The sequence below is a fragment of the Nesoenas mayeri genome (assembly GCF_963082525.1).
Source record: "Nesoenas mayeri genome assembly, chromosome: 1".
NCBI lineage: Eukaryota > Metazoa > Chordata > Aves > Columbiformes > Columbidae > Nesoenas > Nesoenas mayeri.
Window position 1 is genome coordinate 120,364,038 of NC_137541.1, and position 27,385 is coordinate 120,391,422.

Consider the following 27,385-nt stretch of genomic DNA (forward strand, 5'->3'; position numbering starts at 1 on the left):
CTAACAGTTAAGTCTAACAGTTAAGTTTACTTTTGGTGCATCAGCTGGGCACTTTGTACATGTACAGCGACCACTCAAACAGCACACAGCAAGCTGGCTGCTCTTGGCACTGCTCGTATTTCGGGGACACAGCAGAGAGGTGGGGGCTCCCATAGGACGATGCTAAGGAATATGCCCAAAGCAGATACCAGAAGCCTGGCAGTGAGGTGAAGGTTATAAGAATGATGGGGAATGGATCAAAGGGCCTGGCAATACTTGGTGGATATCAGGGATCATAGAGACAGCCCTGTAGAAAAGTCAGATTCACTGGTGCCACAAAAATGAGGAGAACTAACAAGTTCATTAAGGGCAACAGGTCCAACTCACTATTATGTGATAAATGCATAATACCATTTTTGGCTTTGATATGTTCTTTCCATTCTTGTCATTGCATATAACAACAACATGTACAAAATTTTCCAGTTTACATTACTTTAAGAACATTTAGAAACTGTGCTGGATATCTTAATAGTTACCTGAAAACCTGTTCAAGAAAGAATGTGTCAAAGGGAAGTGTACTAAGACTCTTCTTGCTCCTCCACCTCTTCGTTTTCTTCTCCCTCTTCCTGCTTTTCTTCTTCCTCTTCCTGATTTTCTTCTCCCTCTTCCTGATTTTCTTCTTCTTCCTTTTTTATAGAAAATAGTTGTATTTATCACGTACGAATTGAAGAAAAAATAACCAGTCTTGAAATTTAGAGCTCTGCTTTTGCAACTGCTATGTTTCTAGTAAATGCAATATTATTAGAGCTTAAAACATAGAACAGAGGAGCAATGTATAGAGCTTCTAATCTTAATATGCCAGGGCTCTAGCTTTGTGGAGTTAATAGGCAAGTGCTGGACTATAAGAACCCTCTTCTTAGAGAGGCCAGAACAAGGTACATGGTTAAGCTGTAAAAAGATGTTCGAGATCTAAATGAGTATATGAAACGTGTAAATATTACAAAAGTTTGGTATTTTTAATTATACACTTTATTGGAGCAGTAAACAGGTCAAGATTCATGGCATAGGAAGTAGATTCTTAAATAATCTAAAAATCATTTGGAGTTAGTGTTCTATCTGTTTCAGAAGTTCTTATTTCTCTCTTTCATGTAGGAGAAATGGCACAATTTAAAAGCTATAGACCTTTGCTTCAGTCAGCCAAAGGAAGTTATCTGCAAGCTAGTGTTTAAGTAACACAGATGACAATCTGTATTTATCATCTTCTAAAAGCTAGGAAATGAAGCTTTAAAGTGTAATCCTGCTCTGAAAAACAACCAAAAATTGCCTTATAGGCTTCTCTGCTTGTTCTCTTCCAGCAAACTCTCATTCAAAGGCACTCCTTCTGTGTGTATAAGCAAGCTTTATCTCAAAATGTCATACTTTCGTGTACTATCTAGACTGAAAAAGTTATGGAATTTCTTCCTGGCATAATCAACCAATCAAAGAATACAGAATTTGTTTTCAGTCTGGACTGCAGTTAGTATAGGAGCAGCAGAGACCTTAGGTTTTCCTCACAGACACACACTGTCTCTATGAAAGTCACATCCGAGTAAAATCCTTTTTAAACATGTGCATGGGAATGGACTTGTAGTAACCAGATTCTTGGACTGAATCTTTGTTTTTAAGGGAAAACCATTGCACTGAGGGGTCATCCCTACAAAACCAGAAACATTATAAGAATGTCACAGAGGTCAGCTCGATTAGAAGAGGAATATCCTCTCTTTCAGCATCTTCCCCCTGGAAAGGTGCCTTTCATTAGCGTTCTTTGAAACAGGGCCAGGCAAGCCCATAGACAAGCAACATCTCTCAGATACTAACAACTTCAGTTCAAAGTCCAAGTTAAGTGCCTTTTACAGAAAAAAAAATGGGTATTTTTCTTGCTTGATGCAGTTGTTAGCAGTGCCAGGGTGCACTAACCAGTTGTAGCCACCCTCACCAGCCCCAACAGGAGCCCCCAGGCTCTGCCCATGGGACCAGAAGCTCCGTTTCAGCTGCCAGGTCCACAATGTGCAGCTCTGGCAATGGGTATGTGTATGTATACATATGTATACATGCATGTGTACACACATATACATGTATGCATTGCAGCTTGGCTATGGGAAGACGTGAATGTATCCTCTCATTAATTGCAGGTTGGTAGTGGAAAATAGCCTAAAGTAATCATTAGTTTCACTGTGAGCGATGAAGAAATATTCGAAGCATAAACTGGCAATGCTGGCCAAAGCAGAAAAACCTATAAGGATTTGCACCTGGGTCTTACAAATTCTGACAAGGAAAATATTTCCCATATAGGTAGAATTGCCTAAATTGTCAGAATGACTCTTTCACACTCACAAGACTAAAAATGTAACCAGCACGGTGTCTGTTAGCAATTGTCAAAGATACAGTTGCCTTGAGAGTCCTTGGAAAATTTGATTAAATAATCTGTTAAATAATTTTTCTTCCATTTACAGTTGTTACTGACTGAAGGCCTATCTTTGTTCCCAAACAATAAGACAACGATATGACCAATAATTATCTCCAGCAGAATAGAACACTAGTACATTTAGTTTCATGAATAAAAATTTACTAACTTTCGAGGGAAGAGATGAGACTGAAAAGGAATTAAATGCACACAAACAAAAGATGAAAGCAAAATGTTAAAATATACTATACCCCTGTTGCTTCATGTTCTTCCTTGCTTTCCTACATAAAAGATACAAAATAAAATGTTTAAAAGACAGAATATCCAAGGTCATACAGGCAAAACACAGCAGAAATTAAACACTGAATTCAGGAAAATGATGTGGAGTTCAGTAGACTTATTTTGAGATAATATCCTCCAGATTAACTCACAAAGCACATTTAAGCTAAGCTTTTACTTTGAAAAAGGGCTATAAAATCATTAAATACAGCTCCCTTTTTCTCAGTTACTTCAAATTAAATCTGCTCCATTGACAAACAAGCATTTGTGTAGGGATTTTGTTTGGTTTTTTTCAGGTGGGATTTTTTTTTTTTTTTTGGTAACTAACTGGTCTGCAAAATGAAAGTTAAAACAGAATTATACAGAGACTTATCTATGCTATATATCATCAGTCAGAATCTGGCTTGCAATCTGTTAACTGTTGTTGGCTGGAACAGATGCCTTGGCTCAACAGTACCAGAGGACAAGAAATAATATAAACTATATAAGCTGGTTTTAGACTAGTTTGAGTGAAAGTGATGGAGAAAAGAGAGATAAAAGAGAAAAAATATAAATACACAGTGAATAGAATTTAATGTTTGACACCAAGCTGGTTATTGGAGAGAAGAGCTAATCTTACAGAAAATCCTAGAGAAAGGGCAAACGGAATAGTACCATGCAGAAGGCATGAGTGGTTGATAGGAGTTTGCAGAGAATGAGTTGAGATAAGGAAGTCAAGTTGCAGTGCCAGGGTTTGTACATGGCCTGGGGAATTGCTGAGACAGGATCCAGACTTGCATTATAGTACAATATTTTAACAAATTTCTAAAATAATTCTACCCTGAAGTGAGCCTGATCTGTACTGCAAACTGATTTAACTGGGACACTACTTACAAAATATCCTAAACCCCAGGCTAAAATCTGAAGTTAAAATCAGACAGTAAAAATAAAGAAAAATTGTTACCGTCACACTTAGTGACCAGCAGAGCCCTTGCTGTGCCACATGCAGAGAAGGTCACAGTCTTTTCCTCAAAAACAAAGGGACAAAGCAAGAAAAAGGGACACTATATCCAAATGAAATGGTTTCGCAGCTTTCTCTATCAGAGGATGGGAATTAAGAATGAAAAAACGATTAGGAGGAAGTCAAGGATAAGCTTGATGAAGCGATTAAGGAAGGAAAGTATGCAACAGGTTTAAGGTGAATAAAAATTCCATAATCTAAATAAATCCTAGTGCAGCTGTCCCTTGCTGACCCAGGCTGGAAGCTGTTCCTGTTACTTACTAATGGATCCGTGTGAGGGACTTTCTGCTTCAACATCTGCTCCGGGCTGTCCTGGACGCTTATGTGAACAAGGGGCTGGAGCTGTGGAAGCCCAGGCAGCCAACATGAGGTGTGTGAAGAACAACCTCTAACACTGTGCCCTTACACTGTGCCCTCATCCCTGCCCCTTCCAAAAGGCAGCTGGTCTCTCGCTGGTTTCCTCAGGGTCGTACCAGCCTGAGACAAAAAGCTGGAGCTTCTGGACTCCCGCATCCCCCAGTGAGGGCAGCAGAAGCAGCAGGGGAGGGCTGCAGCCCCCACATTGACCATCGGCTGCCATGCCTGCTACTGAGGCACTAGAGGAGCCTTCTGAAATCCAGGACCCTCTGTGAAGCTCCACAATTGAGACAGCCACAGTTTATTTTGTTATCTGTCTTCTGATCACTGGCAAAGACTGAGATATCTTTAATTTGCCAAGATTCTTCTAGAATTTTTCCATAGCACTGGCATTTCTCTGGCAAATCACTGGAGAAAAGCTGGCTTTTTACACCCTGCATCAGAGAGTCGTTTTTAAGCTGGTTTGAAACTGAGTGCTAAATAAAGCCAAAATTCCAATACTAGATTCCCTCTAGTATATTAATGCAGAAGTAGAACATAAAACTATAATGTTTAAATTACGGCATTTTGATTGGAGGGTTTGTCAAAAGAGCAAGTTGATGCTCTAAAAGGGACCTGACTCTATTCAAAAGATGCAACTTGTCTGGCTGCCAAACACAGTGGGCCACTGAGAAAAAGGTCACCCTTTCAGAACCCAGTATACAGAAACCAGCTCCTAACAAGCTAGGATTAAAAAAGCCATGGGCTGGGGAGCACTTGGAAAACATGTATTCAGTCTGACCAAGCACTCAAACAAGATGTGTTGGGCTGCAGAATGAGAGGAAGAGAGGGAAATACTGAAAACACTGTGTTGATACTACATATATCTTTTAGGACCTAACATCCAGTGAAGATCCTCCAATGGCAATCTGACATTCTTTAAATGTACTTAACTTCAGAAAGTCCTGGCCAGGTAAGGAAATGTTATTTTAATTTTCTTTTATAAGGATAAAACGAGATACAGAGACAAAAGGTGGAATTCATCTCACTGCAGCTGCCTCAAAGTCATTCTTCTCATCTAAACTTGTCCTTTGTGTGCTGTCTGTAGCCAATGAGAATACCAGAATTTCTACAGAATGATTCATGCCATCCCAGCAGAAGTGATGACTGGGATGAACTGTGGCAAGGCAGACAGATGCCACATCACTGAAGTGATTTGTCCCAGGTGCCATGGGAAATGGGTGGTGGAAGAGGGTGAAAAATGTTTTCTGTGCATTGCCAGCAGGAGCCACTGGTACCTCGCTGCCTGCAGTGGTGAGTACAAGTGAAACAGGAACAGAAATAGTGCTGTTATTCTTCCCCTAGGAGCCAATATACACTTGACACCATGAAGCCGATTATCAGTTGGATGATTTCAGGAAGACTTTTCTCCTCCTTATGTAAGACCATTTTAACACTGCCAAGACTGTGCAGGTGAAAGGGGAGGATTTGTAAGACTAACCATATTTTATGCCCTCATAACCACAGAAGAACCTGTTCAAACACACTATCTTGCCTGCTGCTCTCTCCTCTGGCACTCCCTTCCCTGTAAAACTAAAGGAGAATATATTTTCCACTTAGAGCTTCCATCCATTCTGTGAGAAACAGAGCAAGGTGCTTGGTGCATAGGAGTGGTATTGCATTATGTCACTACAAAACCTCTCATACACAGCTGCTTGACACATTTGCAGACATGTTCCAGCATTCTGTTCTCATTTGAAGAACATTACAGCAGACTGCCAGCCAGAATGGCAAGTAACCTAATCCAGGCAGGGGATGCACTGCAGTTTTATGCCGGGCTTCTCTTCAGAGCTGAGGAAAAAGGCATGTGATGGCACTCACAAGCCAGTTGATATTTCTAGAATCATGAAAAGTGCTTGGATATAATTTAAGGAGAAATTTCAGTTCCCACTGAGGACTGTCTCTCCTCCTTGCCATTTTGAAATATTAAATGGGACTTGCCAGCACGTTAGACTTGCATGGGACTATGTAAAAGGGTGCTTTTCCAGCCTAACAATGTCTGGTTCAGTCATTGTTAAAAATGATAATGGGAAAGGCTTACAGAGAGCTGCTTCCTCTGGCAAAACATCACCGCTAGATGGGAAAAACAAAATCATTTTGGTCGTTAATGAAAGAGATTATGCATTTGTGATAGATATTCCACTGGGACCATCTGATCTCCAAACCACAGAAAAAAACAAGTGTAAGTGCTTGATCCAGCAGTAGGCCTGACTTTTTGGGAAGAGAGTCACCTGACACTGCAGCATCAAAATAAACCCATCTTTAAATGCCAAAGTGTCAGAGCAGCAGGAGAAATAAAGCAGCTGGATCCCTATCTCCAGACACAGGATCCATTTCTGCTTAGTCTCTACTGGGTCTAGAACCTGGCCAGTAACATAAACATCCCACTGAGGAAGAGACCAGCACATAACAGAATGAGCCCTTTTTGCAGGATCCATCTACCCTTCAACAACAAGGACTTTACTGATGTTGGCTAACTGCAGGATATTATACGATGGAATTAAAGGAACTCGGATGGCTCCTTTCAAGAACCTTTGGCACTGCAGTTTGAGATCTGCCCATGTGACTGTAATATCAGACCGTGATGCAGCCAGAAAGGATAACAACGGTCTCCGTTTCTGCACTGCCCAGGGGTGGTGACCTGGAGAAGACACTGTCAGACCTGGCTTGCTGCAACAGCAGTCAATGCTGGTACGTGACAACAAACATTAACAGATAGATTTATGAGCACTGCAGATGATGGTCATGGATAGCAGCAAATTTTCCCACACAGACAGGACTCAAATGTCTAGTCCTAAATTATTCTCCATAACTAGAGTTTGGTTCCAAATGACCATAAACAAAACAAAACCAAAATGTGCTTGGTAACAAGAGGCAAAAAGAATATGTTAAATAAAGACAACTCCTGTTATTCAAGATTCAAAGATTCAGAGCAAATTTCCCTGGAGTTTTATCTAGGTTTCATATCACTATAATGTCAAATAAAATGCATCCAAAAGACAAGCAGGACCACACTGCAAATAAGTCATCCCACCCTGAGGCACACTAGGAGGGGCTGTGGGTTTATGTTTCATGCTCTTAGCACAGGTAAAACCCTCATATCACACGGGGAAAAGGGAAAAATTACCTGTTGATCTTCTGATGGTGACTGAGCAGAGTGAGCCTCTTCATGAGCCCCTTCATCAGCCCCTTCATGAGACCCTTCATCTGCCTTGTCTTCCGTGTGTGCTTCATTTTTGTCTGTGGCATCGGATTTTTCATTCTCCTGACAGCAAAGGAGAGGTCATTGTCAGTCTCATGGCAGATAAACAACAACTTATTTCTATAAAACTCTTAACTGTTTTGGGAGACATTTTTCTAATTTCGCTTCAGCACTCAAATGAATATGTACCCTTTTAGACATTTTCCTGTGAAAGGAACACTTGTTGGCATGTTGATCTACTGGTAAATGCATGGGTTTCGTGTAGGGAAAACATTAATTCAAGTACTTCTTCCTCTTCAGAGCACAGTAGATTCTCTAACTTGAAAGTTTAATAGAAAATGATGCTCACTCTGATGGCACATTCTGGCTTCAGAAAAAAAGAGACTTTTTCGCCAGCATGCATTCCAATTTAACTTTATCAAGAAGCTACAGAAAAACAGAATAGAGGATATAGAGGATAGTCTTTTAGCTTGTTTAAAATCATTAGGAAACTGCTCCTCAACTTACACACCAATCTATCAAATCTATTTATTCCAGCACCATGAAAAATCACATCCTAGAAGGCTCTTTATCTTAGGTCTTCTTGTACTTGCAGCCAGATAGCTGTGAAAGGTCACAGTGGATCACACACTGTGTCAGATAAAAGGACACCTGTATGGCCTCAAGTGGAATAACAGAAACAGGATGAAGTGCAAAGTCACATTATTTGGGACAGGTAGTTCTGAGACAGAGATTAGAAACAGATATTTCTACTGCATTTTGGGAGCTTGTCAGTTCATTATCATCAAAGAAGAAAAAGATGGATGTATTTAAATAATCACAGAATAACTGAGCCATGAATGTGATACGATAGTGACAAAGGTAATAAATGTGAACTTCAGACATATGAGGTGAGGTGGAGCTGGTAGAGCTGAAAGCAATTTTTAATGTCATTGTATAAGGCCAAGGTGAAACCTCCTCTGGGTCGCTCTGTACTGTTCCAGTCACTCAGGCTCAAGAAAGAGAAATTCAGACTGGAACAGGTGCCCTGGGAGGCTGCAGGATATCTGAGGGAGTGGAGAGCTTGTCTTATGAAATGGTGACAAAAAAAGCTTCATTACTTTAATCTATTGAAAGTAATGCTGTGAGGGGATATGACGGCTCTCTAAAAATAGATCAGAGTAAACATCAGGGAGGGATAGGATGAGGAAGAGCATGGAGGTAGATGCAAAATGCATACAAACTAGCTGTAAATAAAATTTCTAATCAGCAGCATGAAATTTTTGAAGATCTTTCTAATAGAAAAGCAGAGGCTAAGGACCTAATTCATTAAAAAGGAATCTGGCCACTTCTGAAAGGTGCTATCTGGTGTGGTTGCCTCCAGCAACAGAGAATTAGACTCAGGGGTGGTCCTGTTTTGTGTTATCCTAAATCCTGCACTTTTCAGGAAGAGAAACATGTTCCTGATAGAAGACGAGTTCCCTTATCATCCATGTGACCAAGTCCTTACAACGCATCCACCTGGCTGGTTTGGGTTTTTTCTCCTTTTCCATAATTTCATTTGTCTCTACGGCTAAACAAAAGCCCCCAGTCATGATCCCCTATTATTCAAGCTTCACAAGTCCTCCTCCAGTGTCCTCATCACAAATGATTTCTTCAGCCAGTGTACTTGGCCTGCAGAAGCATGACACTAGCATAGCTACCTGGCTTTTAGCCTCAGAGCAGACTTGGGTGAGCACTGAGTTGGGGACCTTCGTCCCATGATGTGGTGTGCAATGTAAGTCACGCCCTCCTGCTGAGATGCTCTGCTGGATGGGCACAAAAATGATAGAAAGTCAGGAATGTTTGGAAGCAGATATCACAACAGAGTGAAGATGAACAAAATACTTCTGAAATTTTAGCTTTTTCCTGAAATTTCACTGTCTATAAGACTTGGTGCCCTTTTGGCAATCTTCTCCTGAAGTCATGGAAAATATGCTTTATAGGTAAAGAACTTGCAATGAACAGACAGTGAACACATAGGTTCATAAGTTCCCCTTCCTCTCCCAGAGAATAACAACAACGACATAAATTCGGCAGCCAGCATCACGCCCCCAGTAGCCCTTCCCAGCGCTGCTGGCAGCAAAAGCCTGTGCCTGCCGACTGGTGAGCTGGAGCAGGAGGCTGATCAAGACTAAAGCTTTAGAAATAAAACCATTTCTATCTCACACAATTTGCACACTCCGCTATGCAGCTGCATTAATGTTTTTGCCAGCATGTGGAGGATGCTTGGGGAGAGGAATGAGCAGCTGGCAGTGAGCAGAAGGAGCCAAAGGAAGGAGAAAAGACCACTTTTTCTGCGATTCTCACGTCAAGTACACATAAAGCTGTGGGCTCACTGTACTCTGATGCTGGTGGCATTAATATTAAAAATAGATCTACAGAGACATTTGTTTGGCTTAATTTACATTTTGCTTTTCTCTCACAAACTACCAGAATATTTGAGGATTAAAATTTGTAGTAACACAGACATACATTGAAATTCTCTTGTGCAACATTGTGTTTATACATTGTTTCCTTAAGCAAATGATAACTTCCTTACAGATACTTACTTTGTAGCAGTTCCTAAAATGAAAATTATAGTGTTCAAGAAAACTAAATTGGTTAGATATTTATTTTCAGCATATATCTTAACATTTCTTTTTAAAATGCACATACTCAATATTTCTTGGCAGATACATAAAATACATAAAAGTAAAGTGGCATTTTAATTAAAATATGCCTATTGTGTTAAACTATCTCAGACGAATCACATACTTACTCAGAGCATAAGGCAAATAAAAGTTGTGGCTGAAAGAACTCAACTCTAGAAGCAATGTGTTATCAGCCAGGATACATGCACACACACACAGACTCCTTGTTGATTATATGGAGAACTGTGATATTTGGAATAGCATTGTTACACTAGTCCTGCAGAGCAACACAAAATTTGATTTTTAAAATGATGTCCCATTCATAAAGTTTGGCTGATGAGTTACTTTTCCTTTAAATAAAATGCACATATTGTAAACTAGTAGAAGACTTCTTCAACTAAAAGACTAAAGCTCAAGTATCTATGGATTTGGGGATGTCAAGATCATGAATATTAAGACCAAGAATACTAAGATTAAGGACTTAGGTATATGCGAGATTTGAAAATGGATCCTCAGCTCAAATAAAGCAGCTTCAGAGAGCAATTGCAAACCTAAATGATCTTGCTACAAGCTACTGTCTCTCTGGACTTCTGGGAAACAGAGACAGTATTCCACTGTAGTTAATGAAGTTGTCAAAAGCCTTTTTGTTCCTCAAAATAAAAAGCAATTAGTTACCTACATTCAAACCTTGCCAAGATACTCAGAAGGTATAATGATGCAGCATACTGTTTGACATCTTAGTTTAAGTAACAGACATCTCATCTGTAGAACAATTCACCTGTGTCATTTCAGGAAACCAGTGGTGCAGCCAAAGCTATTAACAGGATGTTCACACAAGACCAGTATTTCGGAATATTTTCAAGAATGTTGAGAACAGTCTTAGACTAAGCATAAATAATGATGGGAGCTTCAAAAAGAAATACACCCACCTTTGGGGGTAGTTGAGACTGACACACCTGACTGTACATACATGCGTATACTGTTGGCACATCACCATTCATGCCACTAATCCAAGATTAAATGGGATCATGAAGAAATCTGTCACTAACTTGAGCGATCTTTGGGTCAGGCACAAAGTGTAGCTGTCCTTTAAATCCCAGTGTGTCATGGAACACATTGAGAAGTTAGAAGTATTTAAGATCAGGTATTCCTTCAAGTGAGAAGGTTTTTAACATTAATAGACTAAACCTATTAACATAAACACTATGCCCTCTTCTTCTCTTAGGCATAGAAAACTCTGGAACTCACCCCTGTTAAATGATGTTGTAGAAAATATGATAGCTAGTACAATGAGGAGGCAACAGAAGAGAGAGAATGATGTGAACTAATTGATCCTTTCTGAAATAGCAAAAATAACAACTGATTTCCTGTAGTGTTACTGAGTTTTATGGCCACATAGCAGCCTTTAGCGACAAAACCGTATTTGGTATATAGGAAAAAAAGTGCGAAGACCTTTGCCCAACTCCCACAGTGTTCTAAACAGCATTTAGATCTTGGGCATTTCCATCAAGATCTGCAGAAGTTTCCATATGTCATCCAGGCATCTAAGTGTTTCATTGTATTGCATCCAAGAACACAGTGATGGCCACAGCAGCTGTCCATCTGTATGGTGGTACCTGACCAGACCTCTTAGCAGAGGTCCGAACACACCTGGCTGCAGGGAGGAGCAGGTCCCTATTTCAGGAGCTGCCCCTCAGCCTGTTTCCCAGCCAGCCTGATTAGCTTTGATGTTGATTTGCTATTTCTTACTGAAACGATTACAGAGTTTTTTTGTAAGTAATAGGATACTTAAATAAGTGCATAAAGACTATTTTGCATGTGTGCTGCAGATCTAAGAAGGATCTTCATATCTGTGTGTATTCAGAGCTTCTTTACATGTGTCTTACAGTTAGTCTGCTCTTTGATGTGTCCTAGACATGCCAGACTCAGCCTGTAAGTGCAGATCAGTTTGCACACTAGGCTCCGGCACCACCAGAGCTCCAATACCAGGCAGTAACACTTCAATGTAAACCCTGGTCAACTAGATCTGATCACATGTCATAGCCACCTAAACCAGAGAGAATCTAGGGCTACAAAAATGTGAATTTGCAAAATTAAAACATGTATTTTGCACTCAGCAGGCTAACATGGCAATGAATTTACCTAGAAGTATTTTGTTGGAAAGTTATAATTTGTTGAGGTAGCAGCAAAAAGTTCCTCTGCTTGCTCTAGAAAATACTTCTAAAATAGCCCTGGGTCAGGATGCTAGTGGGTTGTGCTGTGAAACAGCTTCATGGTCATTAAAGAGCTTCTCTACTGCTAGTGCAATATGAGACAAAAGCTGCACGAAGTAGGAAGGAGAATCTCCCGAGGCAAGAGTATAAAACACATTGTCAGCTTCATATTATTTTTTTATAATGACTCAGTGAGATAAAAAATACTAGAAAGCAAATGCTTACTGACCGCTCTGTGGTGTTTCCACGCTTTATAGTTAGCGTATTTCATAAATTACCACCATGTTCCAAAGCCAAAATACAATTATTTAAGAAGATATTAGTTGGAAGCCCTGTCATGTGTCATCATCACTATCTCTTCCACACCTGACTTATTATTCCAGATTCATGCTGCTGGAAATCAATGTCACGAGCCATCCTTTGTACTCCATGCTAAGGTTGAATTCACAGCCTAATGAAAGGAAAGCAGAAGCAGTGCAGCAAGGTTATTTGTATGACAAACCACAGCCAGACTGTTAGGCAGTAAAGATGCTGAGAAACTCCTCTGCAATAAATGCTAAAACACTTATATGTGTCTCTTGAATTCAGGAATAGATTCTAAAAGGGAGATGATGTAAATGTACTTCTACTCTTTACATGGATTTTTAAAAAACACTCTCAATTATTTCCATTTTCTGGACTGAAACAATCCTCACCAACACCAATGCAGCAATTAATCAACATAAACTGTATTTGCTTGCTACCAATAGCACTAACAGTTATCTGCTCAGCAGAATGTATAGAACATATTATTTTCAACATTTACAAAGTTGTCAGGAAGTAGAAACTGTAATAGCCTCTGCTGACAGCTGGGAATTAATGAATTCTAAAAAATTGCTACTTTGCTTCATAGACACACTATCTAACAGAACCTTGCATGAAGGAGCAGATAATACATGAAGTGGGAAGATGGAAAAATGCAATTTTCTTTATCTCATTGATTCTCCATATATCTTTTATGATGATTATAATATGTAATACGTGTAGTCCTTTAAGCCTTCCATGGCTGTGTGGATGTTAATTAAATGAATTCTCACAAGACCCTTGTGAGGTAGGCAAGTAATTTTTGTTTCCCTTGGTGGGAGATGGCACAGCTGAAGCAGAAAGTTTAAATCACTTGCTCCTTATCACACAGGGAATCAGCGTCAAAGACATTTATAGCAACCGTGGCTCTCCCCTGGGTATCTCTTCATCCGTAACTCGCAAAGCACTTAGCAAAGTCTCCTTTTTCACCCTGCTTTTACAGAAGAGGAAAAACAGAGACATGTACAACAGTGTTTTGCTCAATGTTGCCACACAGTTGGCAGCAGAGTTGGACCAGAAAGCAGATCTCATGCTCCAGGGCACTTTTTCAGCCAGGTCACCACAGTGCAGCAGAGATCTCTGCTCTCGTTCTGGCTTATCGCTCTCTTGATTCAATTCTTTTGTTGAATCACTCACGTTAAAGATGGCATCATTTGGCTATCATGTAACCTGACGTTAGGACACGAGAGCTCTAATGCTCTCAGTTATAAAACTTCTAATTAGAAGAAGGCTCTGTTAAAGATGAAACACATTGCTTCTGCTGAAGGAAAAAATTAAAAAAAAAAAAAAAAAGACAAAGAAAAATCTTTTCCTTTTACTAGAAATACACTAGAACATCATCAAAATACAGTGCATGGAGAACAACAGGACAACTTGCCAAAGGGACTTTGTGATGCTCTGGATAAGACTTTAAGAGATCTCCTCAAGGGGCAGAGGGAGCAAACCCCACAGGGCTGGTCTGCGTGTAACCACAGGGGATGGAAGGGCCCCACACCCCAGTCTCACCGCTGGAAGCCAGTACAAACCCTATTTGCTCAAGGTTTGATGCAGTCAGGGAGAAAAGAATGTTTCTTGTATAATAATTAAAACAACCCATACATTGCATTATGAAATTTTGCATCATTTAAAGCTGAACATGATAAAATACTGCTTTGTCAACAACAACACCATAAAAAATCTTCAACTGGAGGCATGGTAACAAGCCTGCAGTGATAGAAGGGAAGAGAGAAGTGATTTCTAGTATTTACTGAACCAGCCACTTTTTTCTTTTCCTTTAAGAACACTTGGCTGCACCAGCATCTAATGTAATGCTTGTCACTGCTCCTCATTTGACATGCTGAGTCACTACCTATCTCCATCTTTTATTAAAATCAAATAAATGGCCCCCGTGGAAGGACAGCAGTGCATACCTTTATGCCTGGAGGAGGAGCAAGACCCAGGAATGAATAAATAATATTTTCTTCTTTAGCAGAGAAAAAGGATTCAAAATCCTGAAAAAAAAAAAAAAAAAGAACAAACAAATAATAGAGGATTGGTAACAAAAATCAAATCAAAAGCACAGGAGGAAGAGACTAGCCCAGGCAATTCTTTCTTGTATTGATGAGAATGACAATGCACTTGTACAAGCACCCACATTATCTAAGCCCCAGGAAGAAAACTCATATAAAGGGAAATTCACACTGGCTGGCAAAATGCACAAATGGGCAAATCTCTCCAGAGACTTACACTTTAATTATGTCACATCCATGTCAGAATCAGATAAAATTAAGCATCTCATTTAAATGTGCCTCGGCTGTACACACCAATAGCAAAGCTATTCCCATTCAAATGTTAAAATAAAACTTGCTGTAAGTAAGAATACAAAATAGATCCTCAAAACCCTGGATAGCTTCATAGCAAATAAAAGGCAATAGACTCCATAACAGCACACGTGAAATGATGAGGAAAATGTTTCTTTTAAAGAAAGGCACTCTGGTTAGAAAATGCAGTTACTTTTCAGAAAAACATAGCAAACAACTGTGTTGTTTCCTCTGATGTGTAATTCTGTGATTCTGTGTGTATGTACATCCAAAATATCTTGTTCACACGTGAACCGAAGTTATAAATCATTATGTTAAATGCCCATTTTCTCTTCAGTGCTAATATAACTGAAAAGATGTTAGGGATGGCTCCTATCCTACCATCTAGAACTTGCAAGGTCTTTACTGTATTCACCTGTACAGCTTTCCTATCAATTAAGGAAGCTCTGATATCACTAGCTTGTTACTGGGAAGTTCATAACTAACACCTTACATGGGTTAAAATCCACATGTTTTCCACACCTCAACAGAAACTCTGGTCATAAGTCACCAGCCCACAGCCAGACAGCAGCTCTGTGTAGGACAGCAGACTGAAAGCATGTCTGCTGAATTCTAAACTACTGTCTTGACCATGTTATCACCCCCCCTCTCATCCCAAATAACTCCAAAAATAGAAGCCTGTAAATAATAAGGTGCTGACTCATCCTTGAGACTTGTTTGTAAAGCTGGGTTAGGACTTGAGCTGTTTTATTGTGCTGTTCTAGTATTTCGAGAGAAAAAATTATTGGCCAAAGCTAATCCTAGGAAAAAGCTGAAGCGGATGGTTTAGAAGTCACCTTAATATCCACAAGACTGGAATCAATGTAATTCCAGTCCAGTTTGGAAGAGGCAACATAGATTAACAGACAGGATAAGTGACAGCCCATTTCACTGATTTATCTAAGGGACAGATGAGCTTTCATGCAGACCCAGCTACAGGCAGTGGGAACTGCCCGGCCCTGGGAGAAGCCCCAGAGCACATTTAGCCCTGACCACATAAAACACCTGCTGCTGCTACAGGCCATCCATTTTTCAAAGCATCTCTTTGCTGTTTTCATGTTGCTGTAGGGTTCTCCTTCTCATCTAACTCAAGCCTGCCCTAAGTATTTAAGAAAGCCAGTGTCCAAAGTCTAATCCATAAATTTAGGAGCAATACAGCAAATGAGAACATGACAATTTTCTGCAATTCGAAGGTCTGGAATTTGACATGGGCCTTTGACAGGCCAGAGAAACATGGGAAACATGGTACAACATATCAATAGCTGGGAAACAAAGAGAAGACTGTAACAAGAAAGGGCCATGAACTGAACTCATTTTATACATCTTGTTAATTCCTCCTCAGAGGAAAATCAGCAGATGGCAAGTGCACTAAAAATCTCCAGAGACATGTAGCCTTGTAGACAATGAGACCCCAGGGCACAAGCAAGACGTGTGAATGACCAGATGAACTCCTTATCAGAACAGGAGACAATTTTCTATCATATCAGGTATTCCTTGGTAATTGGTAATGTACAATGACATCCCACAGTAAATGTGGTATCTTGCAGTAATTGGAAGGTCACTTAACCCTGCTTACACTGAGGAGTAAGCTATTGTGTATGACTACAGTGACCATGGAATAGTTTTTGTATTGTGTATTTGCACTCTTACCTTCCTAATGGTGACTCATTCATACCTCCACTTGGTGAATGACCAAAGGTAATTGTTCCCAAGGCAGGCAGTAAGAAAAACTAGCAGTAACAACTTATTGCAAGTATGCAATAATATTGTAGCATATGAGAAGACACAAATGATCTAGGCAGAGAGTAGTGGTGTCATTTGCCTTTGGAACTAGCCTTTGAAAAACACAGTGAAATGTATTAAAAAAAATACTCCATGAGTTTTTCTTTATGATATGAGGGCATATGCACATATACTCTCTACACTATCCTCCTTTGGATGACCACTGCAGAAGTGCCAGACAGCAAAACAGTAAACTCCGTTTGGACATCAGCAGAAAGTTCTTCCCCATAAGTGGTACGGTACCAGGTCAGAGCGCACAGAAAGGGCATGGAAACATCATCCTTGGGGACTTCTGAAACTCAAATGGCCAAAGCCCCAAGCAACATATGCTAACTTTAAAGCTATCTCTGTTTTGAGTGGCAGGCTCGACTGCAGACCTCCAGAAGTCCCTATGATTTCCATATATTTGACTTCAGCAGCTATGTGAAGCATCAAATGAAAGTCTTACCTAATAATACAGAGCTTCTTTAAAAAAATATGTACACGGGTATTTTATTCTATGGATTTCAGTTTACAGAGGGAAACACAGATTTCATCTTACAGAGAAAACCAGAAGTTTACATTTCATTTCTTCCTCAGTTTTCTAGGGTTTTTTTGTTAAGCAAAAGCAGAGACAAGAGCAACAGAGTGCTCAATATATTTAGAAAGTGACACAGATGCAGACGTCTGTCTAGACATGAGCAAAGAATCAGCTTAAGAAAAAGAGCAAATAACAACATAATTGTCAACACTGACGGATTAGAATGGATGAAATTCATGCTATAGCCAGGCATACAAAATGAATCCATTTCTGATCTTTCTTCAAGTGGCAATACCAAAGATCTGAAAGAAAAATAAGATCCAAGCTATTTATAAGACAGACTTAAGCTTCTCTGACCTCACAGAAAAGCTACTCACAGTTGGTATATTTTCATGAATGCATTCGTAAGAAACCTCCATTTTACCATAAAAGTTAGGAAGCAAAGCAGCCCCTCAGGGTCAGCCAGAAGATGTAGATACTTTTATGTATCAGGGGAAGAGATTCGCAACAGGACTGAATTTACTTGCTCATTATGTCAGTCTATGCCAGCACATGAAGTCTCCTCACCTGTCCCCAGTATCCCCTCTTTGCTTAACCCCACCCCAAAATTTCACTGAACTGCAGAACAGGGGACTGGAGAAGATGTCAAAGGACCATTTCTCCAAGGCAGGAACCACTACACTGTTCCCAATAGGTGTTTCTCTAATCCATTGGTAATGACCTTTAATGAGACAATCTCCTGAAAACTATATATTTTTTCCTGGTGTCTGACTTAAACCTTTGTTGCTGCATTTTTTGTCATTACATCTTGCACCACCTCCAGTGGGTGTGGAGCAGAACATATTTTACAACATTATGGAACTACAGGATAATTCAGGTGGGAAGAGACCTCAGGAGACCATCTAATCCAGTCTCCTGCTCAAATCAGGGTCAATACTGAATTCAGACCAGTAATTAATTCCTTTTCCTGCAGTCCTTAAAATATTTGAAGGTTGTCATGTCTCTCTCCAAATTCATCTTTCTCAGGATGAGGAAGAAAATCTTTTATCTTGAATTTTCATCTCCCAAGGCCAGAATGCTGCTAATGTGTATATATGTGCACATATGTGAATGGGAACTAAACATACAGGACAATTGATAGGAAGGAAAGTGAAAGAAAACAGTGATCTCAGAAAGGAGAATGAGCACAAATGAAATGTAACAAGTTTGACCTTAAAAAAAAAAGGGTACTTGGGAATGAGGAAATCAAAAAAAAACTTGGGAAGGAGAAAAAGAAATTGTCTTACCCCCCAAAAAAAAGGTGTAAAGAGCTTGAGTTGTTTAATGCAGCAAAATGAAGATTAATAGAGAATTCGATTCCCATGTATTAATACATTGGACTAGAGCTGTTTAAGCTAAAGGGTGACTTTGGCATATCAGGAAATGGGTATAAACTGGCTGCATATACCCAATTCAAAGGTTCCTAAATACCGCGAGACTGAGGCCCTTGAAGACTGTACTAACAAAAGCAACACATTTTAAAGGGACTTTCATGAATACAGGATACTGGACTGAAGCCTATGACTCAGACAGATCTTTGCAATACTCAGCCCTAATTTTAATGAAGTAGCTGAGGACAAAGGAACTGAGACACAGGAGAAGCATTAAGATATAACATGTAAACCCTAAACAGCATAAAAGAGTTCTAGACTTCAGAATGATGGGTCTGTTGGACCTGCACATGTTATGCAGGGAAGCACAATGCAAATCCCCAGCTTTATGTTGTAGACATGTTACAGAAGACTTGGAGGAATTTTGTACCAGTCTGCCAGCCCCTGACTGTGTTCTCAATCAGCCCACATAATTCCACTCCACAGTCACTGTGCAGCTCCTTTACAGCACTTTCACATCAGGAGAAAGGTAAGGTTTGTGTACAGATATGGATCTCCTTACCTTATTTATTTGGAAATAATGATGCTATAAATTGATCTTTGCTATGCACCCACTGGGATCATTAGCAATGAGCTTTGAGAGCTGGGTACATTAGAATTCTGGAAACTTTTAGAGTACTTGAAAATTTGATTTAGTTTTCAAATCAGTAGCTGCAACCATTTTCTGGACCCCTTTGCACATGGAGGTGTCTTTGCAAATGACTCCTTCTTAACTGAAATAGATTTCAAGATGTAGATGGTTTACCCCCTGAAATAGCTTCAGACATGGAGTAAAACCAGTATATTTGTCATTTACTGGCAAGGCTGACCAGCTGTAACACTTTGTAAGGCAATTACTCTTTAATTCACTGCATAACCTCTCCAGGGAATATGAGGAATATTTATTGCAACATTGGCTGCCACAAAATCCAGAGTAAAATATATCAAATTATACGTTTTATTGGTGCAGATTGGATGTTGAAATGCACATGAAGTCTAATTTACCAAGTTCTCTTTTAAGATTCCTATGAGAAAGTGAGTAAACAATTGCACCGCATTATTCATACAAGCAACTTTTGCTCTGAGAGTACTGAACTTAATTCTGAAAACTTAGTGGCATGTAAATCCCTTCTCTCTCAAAACAACCTTTGCAGTAGTTCACACTGGATTTGTGGAGTAACTTAAACCTGGGCTCACTATGTGATCTGCGTTTCAGAGTACTTTGCAAGTTCATTTCAGCAATCATATCAGAGTACTTTCCAGACTATCTATTTCCATCCAGACTATGAGAAAAAAATTGTCTCAGGTATCTCTTTTGATTCACAATCCTAATATTCATGCTGGTACAATATTATCTATCACTGATTTGAACAAACTCTCTGAAGAGAAATATAACCTGTTACAAGCATATATGAAAATATAAAAGCATCTGATGAGTGTTACAATTTCTGTTATAAAGAGTTGGATAGTTATTGAATAAGCAATATAATTTCAATAATTCAAACCACACAGCAAAACTATTCCAGTCAACTATAACTCCTATTTTTTTGTATAGCATAATAGAAAAGATTCCTGTTCACAACCCCTGGTGCCTTAGACATCTACTTGACTTCCTAGCAGCCCAGTTGAGTCAAAGAATCACAAAATGGTTGGGGCTGGAAGGGACGTCTGGAGAGCATCTAGACCACCCCACCTGCTAAAGCAGGTTCACCTGGAGCAGATCACACGGGAATGTGTCCAGGAGGGTTTTGAATGTCTCCAGAGAAGGAAACTCTACAACTTCCCTGGGCAGCCTGTTCCAGTGCTCTGGCACCCTCAAAGTAAATAAGTTTTAGCTCATATTCACATGGAACCTCCTGTGCTTCAGTCTGTGCCTGTTGCTCCTCATCCTATCACTGGGCATCACTGAAAGGAGTCTGGTCCCATCCTCTTGACACCCACCCTTGAGGTATTCATAAGCACTGATAAGAGCCCCTCTCAGTCTTCTCCAGGCTGAACAGACCCAGCTCTCTCAGTCTTTCCTCATAAGAAAGATACTCTAGACCCATAATCATCTTTGTAGCCTGCTGCTGGACTCCCTTGAGTAATCCCTCATGGTCCACATATGGCTACCCTGAGATTTGGTGTGAAGAAGCCATATTCACCCAGACAGCAATGCCTTTGGTCTCCAGGAGCTGAAGTGAAAGTGCAGGCACAGAGCCAGCAGCAGGACCACTTGTGAGTGAGCTACACAGCAGGAGGTAGGACAATGTGAGAGGAAAACACTGAGCTCCTCACAGGCAGCAAACTCCACACCTTGCAGTGAGCTCTGTGTCCTCCACAGGCTCTGGGTCTGCAGGGGAAAATCCATACGGTCTGTTCAGCAGCGCCTCTCTAGCCAGTTTTCCCTCCATGTATATTTTTCTCTTAAAATGGGATAATCTTTTGGTTTACTGCTTTTCTGTGCCTAAATAAATGTTTTGTAATAATTGTTCTTTCAAAGTGAATCTCAACGTGTTTTAAGGAGTTGAACACTTCCTACTAATGGAAAAGAGTCACTTTCTGTGAAAGAAGACTCTCTGAAGATATTTGAATTTCCAAACAGCTCCTTACCCCACAGTACCGCTCCTCATTGAAGATCTGCGGAGGGAGGGGAATTCCATTTTGAGGCTTTTTTTCACCTGGGACGTTCTCTCTCATCCATTTCCTGTTGTCTTCATCACCTGCTATGTCCATTTGCTGGAAGTCAATCTTGTTGGCCTCTAAAAAGCCCACGACTTCTTGCTGCTTCTTTTTGATCTGGTTAGCAAAGAGGAAAAACAAAATTCCTTCTTTTAAAAGAAAGCTGTTTTCTAAAAGCAGTTGCTATTACAAGCAGAACAAATCCAAGTATGTCAGGTTGGGTCCACTACTCCAGTAGCACCTAAACTCTTTGAAGCTGGGATTCAGCACTGTTTCTCAGCACCCAGAGCTCTGCCATTACTTCTCCCCACCCACCTCTCAGCCTCTTTCTTTCCTCCCTGAAAGCAGAGATACCTTCATCTAAGAAACAAGGCTCAGCAGAAAGCCTCCTACTGTTCCTGGATCTGTGGGTGTGGTGTACAGATACTTAAGCCAATCCTACCTAAAGTCAATGGAGGTCTGAGAATGTACGTAGTCTCCTCAACATGTAACAGTCTCATTTTTCCTACTCATTACATACAACATTTAGCTTTCTGTGAGCCCCATGTTTCTCTCTGTCCCTGTTCTTTAATGCAACCATAAGTAAATAAGTGAAAGCTCAGTGGAAACCCAGTACAGCTTCTGTGCTTGAATATTTCCAACATAACAGAGTGATGTTCCAGTTGGACCACAAAGAACATATTACATACAAATAAAGCATGCCATACACAGCTTCTGCGCCACCTAAAATTCAAGTATGGTCCTTATTTGGTTTGATGCCAGTTCTGCATGGACCGAGGATGCAGGCATCAAGCTTACAACCTATCCTTTTACTCTGAAGATGTACTACCCACTATAGTTCTCTGCTAAAGGAATGCTTTTCCTAATCGACACCTAAAGAATATTGCTGTTTTGTCTGTGGCTGACTTGTCTAAGAGCTGCAAGGCCAAACTTTAGCCCTACAAGTACTGCAAGCAAGCGCTGTTTGGACTGATCTATACAAATTCTATCAAACTGCTCTTTGGTCACAGAGAACTAAATTACTCTCTAGCACAACCACGTTCCAGACATGACTCTCTTCTCCTCCCAGTTGTGCTACTCCATGCAGTGTCTATATAGCGTCCTAGATAGACAGTAGCCAGAATGATGCATCAAGGTCATTTTTACATACAAGCCATCATATGATTTGAAACCATGTCTTCCACAAGTTAGGCATCTGAACAACTGATTTTAAAGTGACACTGAGCTAGTGTAAATCAGTTTGAGACAGATAATGAGACAGGAAAAAATTCATGGATTACATATTTCTGTAATCTAATAAACTTGAAAAGATGAAGTAGAGTAATAGCCTACTATATTGGAAGAATGAATTTTTGTGATTAAGAATAAAATTTATTTTTCTTATTTAAATAAGGAAGTATCTATCTACGCAGCTATGGTTGCTTATAAAAAATAACAAACATAAAATGCCGCACATTTTTATGGTAACAACAGAGGTTTATGGTGAGATTAAAAAAGTACATCACTTTGAATGGACTAATCCAAAGCACTCAAAAGCCATGCAGCTGACAGACCTCAAAGGTGCTTATTTATGTATTTATTTTCACTTTTTAAACAGAGGACACTTTCTTAATGGCTATTTAGCTGCAGAGTCATTTGCAGAACACATTCAGGTGGCAGAAAGGATCATCTGAGGGACTTCACTGGAGGAAGTGGCAGGATAATATTCATATAAATGGTTAATAAAATCTGCAGGAGCTGGTACTAAGAGTTTTGCCACATGCTCTGAAAGCCAGTGTACTCAAGTGCTGTCAGCTGCAATTTCAGCGTCAGCTTGTCTCTTTGGACACAGGCACTGAAGTAGATATGGCTCCTGGAATAGCTCTTGCCCCAGACAGATAGTGCCTCTGAGGAGATAAAGGAAACTGAGCTACAGATTCTGTGCTCCCTTGCTTACATTTGTAGCTATAAATTTTAGAATTAAACCCAGATAAACAATTTTTCTTCAGGCTGGGGTTCATAATAAACAGAAGGTTCAGACACCACCAGGACTGAAAGCAAAAATCAGAAGAGGGTTGTGTGAAAGACAAATGCTAAGGAAAAATAAAAAGTTACATGTAATTATGCCTATATAATTCTGATAACAACACTAAACTATGCAGAAGTACTATGTTTAGAGGCTTATAATTACTAGAGTTGAGGCAGAGCAAAAAGTTGGGACACGTTAAGTATGAAACCGTAAAGCAAGCCCCTGCTGTGGCTGGCACTAGGTAGCTGGGCAACCAAAAAAATCTCTCCAGGAAACAGTGCTCAGAAAGGGAAATCTTCAAGGACATAACAACCCAAAGGACATCCAAAGGTTTTCTCAGAATGGATGAGATTGCAGGAGCTTGTTTGTGCTTTCATTTGTCTCTGATGATACGGGAAAAATTCTGATTACTTGGGCATATATTCCCTGGGAAGTGGTGGCGAGCAGAATATATTCTCATCAATGTCATTTTCCCTTTCAACAAAGCTTAGGTTCCGCCATCCCTAGCTTCTAGTCTGTTAAAATAAGAAAAAAACTGTTTAAAATAAATATTATCTTGCTAGAGTGTAAGAGCTGCAGATACTATTAGTTTTACCTGATGCAGAATTAAATACTATTATCTAAACCTCATAACCCAGACTGTTTGTGTTAATCAGCTGCCTATGGCAGAAGCAAACAGTACACAGTGAACAACTCACAGCAAGAGGAACATTAATGTTGGTAGGCGGAGTTGCTGCAGCTCCTGGTTCTAACACCGCACAAACAACCTATTTCTGATAATTATTTATCTCATATTTAACTTCTGATTTGGCTTGAAATTGATTGTAATTTGACCTTCAGTTTATATATGGCTAGATTCAGAGTCATGGATGACAAACTCCTACTCTTTTTTTTTTTAGAGGATATAACTGGAATGTTCTGCATTTTCCTCAGTCTTTCTTAGTCCTACAGATTTGAAGGTGGGAAAGTTCATAAAATGTCGTTAAAAAAAAAATGGGAATAAAGGATTTTAGAGGTGCCCTAACCATTAGCAACAGTAAGCAGGACTTTGGAAGACTTCCTCAGTGTAAGACATGAACCCCCTTTCTCCCATAACTCATGGTACCTTAGAACCATTTCTGAACATCTCTGTGGCTAATAACAAAATTATTTTTTTCCTGCTTCTTTCAAGCCAAGCATTTAGTACTTTTTAGTGATATAAATGTCCTCACTTCTGCTTGCCTTAATGACTAGTTCAATATCAAGTAAGTTTGGAGCAGAAAGATAACAAAGCTGAAGTTATTTAAAATAAATTTCTGAATCACTGAGGGGGAAAAATACAGACTGAAGATTTGACCTAGAGCCACAGTGAATTATATCATTCAAGCATTAACCAGAATTTTACTGGGTTCACTGCATTCACTTTTTAAAAAGTATTTATTAACATGATAACCAGCTGCAATTAGTAGGGTGACTGTGCAGTACATAGAATAGAAACACTCTTCATTCTTTACACCAGCGAAGGCTGGGCCCATCTTATTTTGAAATTCAAAATGAACAACATGCATTTGATGGAGAACAGGCACAGTGAATAGAACACCACTGCTACTAGGACAATTTAGACTTCCAATTTAAGCTCTTCAGGGATTAAATTCATTCTTCTCAGGAAAAGCTGTACAAGGCTGATATAAAATTTGTTTTTAATAAGATTTTAGTGAAATATTGGGCTTTGTGCTGGCTCCTTGCATGAGTGAGTTTTATTTTATATATACAAAAACTCATTAAAGGTTCATTGAAAGGATACCTTCCATCCATTTTAATCAGTAAATGTGGAAAACTACTCCGGCCGAACATTGTGTTTACTTGGCATTGCAATTACATATCAGTAATCTGAACACACGCTGCCTTCTGAGATTGCTACAGCTATACATAGACCAAATACACCAGAAAGGAGGAAATACAGAGGCATATTGCTATGTAAAGATGCCATACCCTTCCTTCCCGTGTACATCTAGGATCTGACTAACAGCTTTCGTGGGCTGCTAACGTACAGTGGAGATCGGCATTAACAAGCTTAAAACCTATTACAATTCACTGGCATTAGCTATCTCTCTTAGTGGTAATAAACCTCAGTAGCAATCCTTAACAGCCCAAAATGGCTGGGTAAAGCTGCACATTGCCCCATGTTCAGTGCAGCATCCACATCCCTCCACTGCAGCCCAAGAGGAAAGCAGTGAGAGCTGCTGCCTGGGAGGAGATACATGGAATGTGTACAGCAAAGATCTTGGTTCGGCTGGTGCTAAATAGCTGATATGCTTAGTTTTAATTGCGTAAGTGATCTCTGAATGTCAGTGTCTAACCAAAGCACTCATACGACTGCCTCACTGAACTACAGCTCCTGCACCTGGAGTGGCAGCAGCTCATGCCCGTGGCACAGGAGATGATGGTGGCCCCAACACACTCCACACACACACACATCTGCACCGGGATTTCAGTCACAGTCACCATTTTTGCCAGAAAATGGATGAGTGGCAAAGGAGTTAGAGACAACTCTTTTCTGGACAGCCAAAGGAGACCAAAACAGGAGAACAAACAGGAGCAAAAAGACTGCCAAAGCACTGCGTATGGCAATTTATAAAGCTACTTGAGCAGTAACTGCTAGATTACAAATTACCAAATTTGCAGTGTCCAACCCCCTCTTCATTTTTCCCTTTGCATCTGAGGTTTCATATTACCAAAAAAAAAAAAAAAAAAAAAAAAAAAATTAATGCTAAAATGTCAATAGTACATTTAGAGTGCTTGCTTAGCAATAGGCTGGCAAGACAAGGTGATGAGAGAACTGCAAACATCCTCAGCTATATTGCAATTTGAATTTCAGTGAGTGAGCCCCTTGTTCATTTTCTAGAGATGATGGCCCCATGAACAGTGGGTATTTTCTGGACCTTTTCAATTCTGAAAGCTTCTCGAAGACACAGAGCTGGTGTCAGAGAGAGATGTCATTACAGCTATGTGCAAACCGCAGCCAGTTTGTTTAGCCATGTCACTGAGAGTGAGTGGCTGCCAAAGGAAAACTGCAATCTGAGCTCATCTGGGAATTGGATATAAAAGGAAACAGTCCCTTCCCAGTTCCCACCTCCCTCGGACTTCCAGCCTCCCTACTATTCACATGCCCTTCCCTTCATCTGATAGATTGTGCTGACAGCTACAGCAGTAGATCTCAATACTAAAAACATTAGCATAGAATTTCAAGAGACACATAACACACACACAAAACCCTCAAAACAAAACAAAACCAGGGAAAAACTAAACAAAACAAACAGCACCAAAAACCTAGGGAAAGGGTGGAGGATAGAGAAGAAATTTTCTTTCTGCATAGCCTTATTCAGCTTACTTTGTCTCCAGGCTGTTTCTTTGACACAGTTCCCCTTTTGCAGGAGCAGTGTCCTAAAGTCTCTATTAAAAACAAATACATAAATTTCTACTGCAAACAATCTACCTTAGCTTTTGTGCACATACAATATCCACTTTTTCTTTCTTCAGTGAATATATATTCCATATACTTTTTCAAACAGAAGTAAATCTATTAAATGACAGATCATTTATATGTAAATGTTATACCTTTAGTAAAACCTCACACGCAAGCAAGCCTGCACTAACAGGAATTCTCTACATCTTGAGCAGCTTTCAAGTGTGCAATGCAGATCAGAAGAAATCCAATGGATTTTGGTTTTTTTTCTGCATGCAAACTCAGGTTCTCTTGGGATTTTCTAGGCTAATTTTCCAACCTGATCCCAGCAAGAGAGAGGAGTTATGTTAAATGAGACACCTACCGCTGTAGACCCCGAAGATGTGGCTACAAAGACTTTGATCACCATGTTAACAGTGATGAAAATGAATCAGCAGAGCACGCCTGCTATCCACAAGTCACCACAATCCCAAGAGGAATGCAAGCGCTCTGCAGCTCCTGGGCTAACCCCGGTCCTAAATGAATGTCCTCCCGGGCCACCCCCCCAGCAATCCAGCAGCTTTGGCCTTTCCCTGGGGTCCTGGGTTTTCCCACTCCATTGGCTCTTCAGTATTTTGGGACAAGGAGCCAGTAGAGGATTGGTTGGTAAGAGGAGCCATAGCAAGGGCTTTGCACCTGCCCCTGGCCTTATTGCATTAGATTGACAGGGTAACAGT

General features: G+C 40.0%; 1 protein-coding gene across 1 annotated transcript; it reads right to left on the reverse strand.

Moving 5' to 3' along the window:
• Positions 1-557: 557 nt before the first annotated feature.
• On the reverse strand, positions 558-27,078 carry SH3BGR (SH3 domain binding glutamate rich protein; the record flags this gene model as incomplete). The annotated part of the gene is made up of 6 exons (XM_080348062.1): positions 558-623; positions 2,674-2,703; positions 7,225-7,362; positions 14,416-14,496; positions 21,148-21,333; positions 27,034-27,078. The coding sequence occupies 6 exons, from the start codon at positions 27,076-27,078 to the stop codon at positions 558-560; spliced, it is 546 nt and encodes a 181-aa protein (XP_080204188.1).
• Between the last annotated feature and the right edge of the window lie 307 nt (positions 27,079-27,385).